The sequence below is a fragment of the Camellia sinensis genome, chromosome 3 (assembly GCF_055761805.1).
Source record: "Camellia sinensis isolate YWXY chromosome 3, ASM5576180v1, whole genome shotgun sequence".
NCBI classification, from domain to species: domain Eukaryota; kingdom Viridiplantae; phylum Streptophyta; class Magnoliopsida; order Ericales; family Theaceae; genus Camellia; species Camellia sinensis.
In genome coordinates, this window is record NC_138963.1 from 94,730,965 (window position 1) to 94,739,483 (window position 8,519).

Here is an 8,519-nt window from a genome sequence, read left to right on the forward strand (position 1 = left end):
GTTGTTTTGGGCATTCGAGCTATTTGAGCCAATGGCATTTCGAGCTACCAAGTATTATTCTACAAAAAAAAACTTTAGAGTTTGACTCTTTTAAAAAAATAAACTCTAAGGTTTCAATTTTATTAATTTAAATATTAATATTTTGATTTATTTTCAATCTAAATAATTTATCTATTTTTGTTAATTTAAACCGACAAAAAAAAAATAGTATTTCAGTCATTAAGTTTAATTTAGGTAGATATAAAATATTTATTTTTATTAAATTTAATAACTAAAATATGTATTTTTTTGTCGACTTTATTTATTAAAAATAGACAAATGATTCAAATTAAAAAAATAAAAGTAAAAAATTTAAATTGACAAAATTAAAAATTTATCTTCTTACAAAATTCAAATCTTGTTTTGTTTAAAATAATTTTTTAATATTTTTAAAATTTTATTTTTATGAAATTAATTTTTACTTTTTAAAATGCATTAAAAAACAGATTCTAAAAATTCAACCGGAGTGAGTGACTGTGGCCCACAACTTGAACCCAACCGGCCAACCCAGTGTCCGCACAGAATATAATATAATTGCGTCTCTCGTCCCGCCATTTCCATAACTTTACATTTGTCGACCTCTCATTGGTTGCTTCTGCACATAGTTTGGAGAGAGACAGAGACAGAGACAGAGACAGAGACAGACGACGATGGCGAAGCAGAGGAAGAAGAGAGGTCGGCCCTCCTCAAATAACTCAGTGATTGAAGCAGAAGAAGAGACAGAAAACGAGGTCAAGAACGATGAAGTTTCAGGGTACGAGCAGTCCAGAGACCAAAGAATCAAAGAGAATCTCCAGAGAATGCAGAAACTTGGGATTTTGGACCTCTCTCGACAGCTCAACCCACCTTCAAAGCGTCCCAAAAAAAACCCTTCTCAGAAGAAGCCTTCTTTGCCCTCCTCTGATCCCCCCAGACGCTCTTCTCGGTACCCCCTGTTTCCCTTCTGTTTGTTTCCTGAGAAAAAAAGCCAAATCTTAGTTTGATATTATTATTCACTCTAGCCGACAAACTCGGAATTTAAGCATAATTTTTTTTAAAAGCTTCACTAATGGCAGAGTGGTCTGCCTTGAAAATTTTGAGTGAATATTTGACTATCCCTTAGATTTTGGTTAAAAACTTGAGTGAACTCAATTTTGTATTAAGTTTAGGTCAAAGAGTGGAGTGTGTTTTAAATTTGATATAGGTTTGAGTCTAAGGATTGGAGATGCCTATGAGAGGCATTGTTTTACTTTCATTTTCTTTTCCCCTTTCCCAGCATCCAAACGGATATTTTCAACTTTGGTTGGTTTGTTTAGGTTGATGGCAGTGACTCGGGTTACTTACAAGGAAGTGAGCGCTCCAAAGAAGAAACACAAATCGGAGGAGAGTGATGAAATTGAAATTGTTATGAAAGAAGGTTCGAAGCCGGAGATATATACAGAAGAGGATGAGAAGCTTTTGGGGGATTGTGAGACAGCTTGGATTCTGAATGTGGATGGATATGGCGAAGATGGGGAGCGAATATATGATCCTTTCTTCGGGAAGTCTTGCCATCAATGCAGGTATATTGAGCTTTTACTCTTATTTTTGTTGTACACAACATCGGAGAGTGAGTTAATCTTTATAATTGTTGTTCTTCTAGTTTATCATTATGTGCATTAAACCAAATATGTTAAAAATGGTTTGATATAATGGAATATGCTTTCCATTTTAGACATAAAATTTACATGACTTTATTAAGTTCTTTTTAGAATTTTTGTGGTTGTTATGTTTTTTTTTTTTTTTTTTTTTTGAGGGGTGGTTTTTGGAAGATAATTTGATGAGTTGACATCATTAATTTTATAGAGCTTGCATTAGCAATGTTGAATGAATACTATTTTTTTATGGATTTGGCAAAGATAAAATATTTTCCCGAACGATTGTATTTTATAATGTAAAAGTACATAAGGAATTACTTGAAGATATTGAATTTATAGAGATATTTGCGGAGGGAAAAGAAAGAGAAGGAAAAAGTTAATGAAATATAGTTTCTACTTCAATCACTTTTCCCTTTCCATTTGTTTGCCAACCACAAATCCCCTCACAAATCTAAGATCCAAACACACCCTTAAATGTCAGAACCATGTAGATGCCATACTAAGGCCTCATTTAGGTTTTTTTTTTATTTTTATTTTTTTTAAGTGATTTTTAGGCTTTTTTAGCAGAGGAAAAATGTTTGAGAATGACTTTTTTTAGTTGTATGGAAAAATGTGAATAACTGATATGCATAACTTATGTTTTCAGTGTTTTTTTTGACTTTTTAAACCAAAAAGCCAAGTTGCCAGATGAGGCTTAATTGGGCTGTATCTCAGTACTCTCAACTTGTTCTTTAAGCTCTAGAGTCATCAGGGACTACCAGCTCCATTAGTTAAGTTGGGTCATCCAGGATGTAAGACCCTTTGTTTCTCACTACACTCATAAACATTATTTTCCAATAGAAAGTGATTTCCACTAACAGCAAGAGAACTCTAGTTACCTCTCTTAATTGCATGATTAAGAGTCAACTGAAGAAATATGCCTTGTGTAGACCACATAAAGAAACAAGTACAAATGCTTGTCTAAGTGAGTCACACTTATAACAGATGTTGGACCCTGACATATTAATGATGTTTATTTTATTTGTTGACCTGTTATTTTCATTTCCCACGTGATGGAAACACTAGCAAGAAGTCCATGACATCTTCAAAAAAAAAAATTGGTTCCTCTCTCACTCACAAAAACATGAAGCATGTGACGTGCCAAGGATAAAAGTGCTCATCTCTTCTGATTCTTAAGCATCCCCTACTTCTCAAAGAGAGTTGTGCTACTTGTCTTTTCTTGTTGAAGGCTTCCAAACCTTGGAAATGTTAAATAAAATTTTTCAACAGGCCCAATACAGAGGAAAGGGTGTCCTTCTGTTCAAGAAGAAACCTAGGGATTGTTTACTATAAGAACTTGCAACATATAGGTTTATCATAACTTCCACCTTATTACACATCTACACCTATTTAGAGTTGGTCTTGTGATTCTAACAGCACATAAATTATAGCACAAGTTTCTGTGGGTCCCATTCTTTCACTATTAATGCGAGTATTTTCTTGAATCTCATGCGCTAATTGGAGTGTACTATAATTGCACATGGTTCAATTGATTATGTATCCTTCCAAATAAGTCATTAATTAAGATAAATTTAGTAAATTTGGGCTGTTGATTGTGTGGGGGAATCACTGGTTCTTATATGATCTCATCGTAAGGTTACCAAAGACTGAACTCATTCTTAAAATTACAGGCTTTTACAATTCAGAGCTTAGATTTATGAAATTTTGTTGTTTCATTGAAGATGTGTTCATAGCTTGCCGGTGGTACTGTGTTTTGGCAGTGTATTTGGAGCAGAATTATCACTGGGGTGGAATAAATAAGGGCTGCAATTGAACTAAGTTGTTCACGAGTTTGGCTCAATAATGGGTCAACTCAGCTCAGTTCTTTATTATATTATTTATCTATTAAATAATATAAAATATATTATATATGTATATATGATATAGAATAATATTTAACGAGTTGACCGAGCTTGATTGTCAAGCCAAATTTTTCGTTATTATCGAGTTTCGAGTTGAGGTCTGGCATAATTAGTATAAATGAGCCAAGCTGAGCTTGAGCCTTGCAAAGCCCGACTCGGCTCTAATTGTTTGCTGCCGTAGGTGGAATTGATGAAGCAGACAGATGATGCCTGGCTTCCTTCAATTTTTAACAACAGGGATGTTTGCCAATTCTAGTGAGGACTTGATCACACTGCAATTCCAAAGGGTTATGGATCTTTTTTGCATGTTTCATCAGCTGTGAGACTTTTGGAACTTGGTCAGTTTGTAACATTTGGTGTGTGAGTAGGCACCACGGTCTGGATTGGAGTTAATGATATGGCACCTATGTGTGATGTACCTGGTGTAGAGTGAGAACCATCTCATGTGAGAAAAGAGCTGCCTGTCATTGCCAGGTAAAGTAATTTTGGGGGCTCCCTAATGCAGAGTAAGACCTGCCTCAAAAAGGATAGGGATAATCGTCATTAAATTAGAAGTTACTACATTAAGACCTATGATGCACTGACATTTCAAAACAAGTCCTGTATCCGTGTCGGACACACGGACACTTCAGGGTGGCGTGTCCCCTTATTTAATTAATTTATTTTCAGGGGACACACCGGGGACACACTAGGGACATGCTAACTTGTCTTTTTTCTCATTTTCTTTGGTGCTTTTGATGAATGTTTAATGTTTATTATTTTTTTCTTAGATTTAAATATTTAATAGATCATCTATAAAAAAAAGATATAAATGGTAAGTGTTAATTTATTTAATTTTTTTTAAAAAACAAAATAAAATATAGAATTAGAGTTAGTTTTTGTAAATATTGATTGTTTGTGGATGTAATATTAATCTAGATAGCAAATAAAAATATATTTTATTGCCGTGTCTCCGTTGTGTCAGTGTCTGTCTCCATTTTTTTGAAAGCACTGTGTCTCGTGTCTGCATCCGTGTTCATGTTTGTATCCGTGTCCGTGCTTCTTAGATTAAGACTCTTTGAGGATAATGTATTTGGAAATGTGGGGTTTTGTTGACAACAAACTGCTCTAAAAGCTTAAGCAGATAAATAATTGTCGTCAACATGTCCCCTTACATGTGGACAAACTCCCTTCCATGAATGGGTTAAGCAAGTTTATGTATTATGTTTGTCATGAAATTGTCAGGATTAAAGCATGGGATCTGTCTAATCTGGTGCCATGTTAGTAATCAGTTTTTCTAAAGCTTAAGCTGTTAGAAGTGGTAATAACTTAATTGTTTAGATCATCAACATGCTTTTAGCATATTGGTCTAGTTCATAACATGGTGCTATCCAGTGCTCAGATGTAGTCATTGCAATAATGGTTAACAAATTCACAGTCAGTCACAAAGTTTTAAGACATTATTATGACTTATTAAAGGATTAACTACTGTAGATTGTCTAATCTCTAGTCTTGTCATTTGTCAATATTGACACCTGCAACCTAAAGAAACGTATGACATTAATATTCAAGAAATCAGTAGTACAACTAATCTGTAAGGAGAATTGTTGTAAGCTTGTAATACACTTAAGCAGGCATCGGTTTGCTTTTAACAAATTGGGGTACTTCAACAAGTTAGCTGGATGAGTATGGAAGTGATTCCTTTTCAAGATAATGGCTTAATCCTTGATGGGAAAGGAAGTGATCCTAATCATTGTGCAGTCCAATTCGTAATTGAAATATTCTCACTAACAGGGACATCAATAGATTTTGTGGAAGGCAAAACACTCAGCAATTTGAAGAGAAGATTATTCCTAAAAAATCGTTTTATTAAGCACTGAAAATGCTTTTCATTTCTTTATTATGGTCACTATGTCCATTGTAGTTTTCTAGTTTGCTTGAGAATATTGCCTTCATTATCTTAAGTGGGAGCATCGTGTAATGGATCACATTTTTTTTAATTATCTTAAGCAAGATAATTATTTACTGAAGGTATCCAGAGTTGTTCATCATTTGCGCATAACACAGAGCAACATGAGTCAATGGTAGGGCATCATTTTATGTTGGCCGATTAGTTGGTAACTGTAGGCATCGTGACTCTGCAAGTAGCAGGGTGCATAATCTGTCAAGGAAAGTGACTGCATAATATAATCCATTGACTTCATCATTTTTTAAAATAAATAGGGGAGCTTAAGAGTTAAAAATGAAGCCTATCTTTTGTGATCCCAGAAATTACAAAATGGGTTTCTGTAATTTCCTGTGAAATTAAAATATGATCATCATTGTAATTTGCTTCAATTAAATTTATACTGTATTTTGTTGTTTATTTCTTTGATTGCTATCAATGACTTGTAGATGCATCACCCTTCTGTTTGTATTATTCATTTCTATAATTATGATATACATTCTTTGTCCTAGCAAACATATGCAGTGAATCATAATCAGCTATGATCTGATTTCTTACAGGCAGAAAACTATTGGTCACCGTACCAATTGCAGCAAGTGCAAGTTGGGCCGAGGGCAGTTTTGTGGAGATTGCTTATACACAAGGTAAATTTAAAAACATATATTGTCTATCAAAAAAATATTTGAGATGTCTTTTTTACATCCTTAAAAGAAAGTTCTATTTTTACTTGTCTTCACTTCTGCTCGTTTAAGCTTGGTGTATGCATAAGATTTTGTGGTGCTGAAGCCTGCAGTCATTTGAAGGGACCATTGTGAAATGGTGTTGGATAAACTTTAACTCAATTGATGCGTAGATATTCAATTACCAATTACCAATCCATGTATGTTTTGTTACTACAAAAAAAAAAAAAAAAAAGAAAAGAAAAGAAAAAAAAAGATCAGAACTTTACAAATTACAGACATCGTTCATTTTTTTTGCTCTGCGCTTGTTGTGTTGGTAAGGTTGCATACATCCTGCCCTCCCCTAACCTTGCCTTAGCAGGAGCCACTCTTTTTTACTCGTAACTCCGTATCTTTGCCTTGAGCATTGTCAGTTTCATTTCACATGTAATCTCAGTGCTAAGACATGCTCCAATTGTTTGTCAAATGAAGGGACAATTCCCATATCATGCACATATTTTTTTTTTTTTTTTTGAAATTGCTATTAATTGTTCTGGGATAACAAGAAAAGTTTTCGAAACATGCTATGTAACATGTACAATTTGAACCTAGAAATGCTATATGTATGGTGCAGAATTATTAGATATACATCAGCTGCGGCAAATGTCAGTGGACTTATTCTGTGTTCAATTTGTGCTACTTTCGCAGATACGGGGAGAATATTTTGGAAGCAAACCAAAATCCAAATTGGATTTGCCCTGTATGTCGAGGAATTTGCAATTGTAGTCGTTGTCGACGTGCTAAAGGATGGGAACCTACTGCTGCTATTTATACAAAGGTTAAATCAAGCTTGGGTTATTTCATGTAATTTTTTGTAGATATTATTTGCTCCTCTCTGGTTTGTTAGGTTTTGAATCAAAACACCTTGGGTGCTAAAATAACGAGTAAACATTTATGGTGCTCTATGGTTGGGCGTCTAATGGAGACAGTAGGCCAATTGGTAGAGAAAACAAACCCTTAAAGGGCATCATAGGAGAGGAGTAATGACCAATGTCTGTTCATTTTACAGGTTTCAAAACGTGGCTTCAAGTCTGTGGCACACTATCTCATTCAAACCCGTCGTTCTCAAACAAAGCAAGAAGAGCCAGCTGATGGAGACCTAGTTTCTGCTGATAAATCCCCCTTTGCAGATGTAGAAGTGAAGTCACCCTTGCATGATGAGGGTGTTGACTCGCAACTCACTCATGATGGAGTCCCAAACCCTCAATCTAAGGACAACAACAATGTGGAAGAGTACAGCGATGATGAATATAAAGAAGAGGATGATAATCATGACAGCACTGATACTGATGATGATGATGATGATGATGATGATGATTGACTTAAAGCATTGTGCATAGCCTGCTCTTGCCACTGTGGTAGTTCATAACCATTAGATTCACTCAGAATTTGTGCATTTTGGGAACAAAACCTCCTTTTTTGACCATAACGAAATGCAAATGGCGGTGGCTGTATAAGAATCAACCAACACATGCTTTTGTTTTTCTTTTTGTTTTTGTGAAGGTACTAATGTTGCTAAGAAATTTCTACAGGAGAATCTCTTTCTCTGGATCTTTGGGCAATGATAGTACTGTTGTATGGAGAAGCTTGAATGCATTTTGTAGACATTTCTAATGGTCTTCTGTCTTTTATCACATGGGAGGGGTGTGAGATAAAAGTCTCATGCACAGTTTTGATTGAGAGAAAGAAGTGAGGAGTCCTCTTTTCAACTCTGACTCTCACTCCAGTCGTAGCTGTTCTTTCTATTACTTCAAAAGTAGCTGCTTCAGCTTTAGTCAATCGAATTTTCAATATTTTTTGTTAATTCTTTACGAATGGCATCTTCTTCTAGAAATTCTAGCTATTCTTAGCATATCATATAGCAAAGTTCACCATATAAGCTTAAAAAAAGTTGCTAAATGGGCTGGTGATGGTATTGTGAAGATTGAAATACAGGGTAAACTGAGAGTATTGGCAGAGCTTAGCCACCTCATACAACGAGTTGAGCACTTCATCGTTCTTAATTTACCTGTGCCAAAGAAAGCCAACTGTGTGCCCAGGTTGCAGCCAACAGATACGCCATTGCCTTCGCACTTGGAAGTTGGTATTGCACAATCTTGGTTGTCAAGGCAAACTGCAGAGTTTTCTCTCTCTCTCTCTCTCTCTGACTAGGTTTTTTTTTTTTTTTTTTGGGGAGCAACTGGAGTATAACTAGTTATTGTATGAGTATTATCTGCAACTAACACTGGTATCGTACTGATCTTGCTGCATATTGTCTCCCAGCAAAAGCCACCACATAGCCACCACCGATCAGATTTTGCACACATATAAATTATAATGC

General features: G+C 35.1%; 1 protein-coding gene across 1 annotated transcript; it reads left to right on the plus strand.

Annotated features, from left to right (window-relative positions):
* The first annotated feature begins 595 nt into the window (after nt 1-595).
* On the plus strand, nt 596-7,813 carry LOC114257396 (uncharacterized). The gene is made up of 5 exons (XM_082920409.1): nt 596-964; nt 1,335-1,580; nt 6,041-6,124; nt 6,848-6,977; nt 7,209-7,813. Exons 1-5 carry the CDS (start codon nt 690-692, stop codon nt 7,518-7,520), a joined length of 1,047 nt encoding a protein of 348 aa, XP_082776535.1. The 5' UTR covers nt 596-689; the 3' UTR covers nt 7,521-7,813.
* Nucleotides 7,814-8,519: the final 706 nt, after the last annotated feature.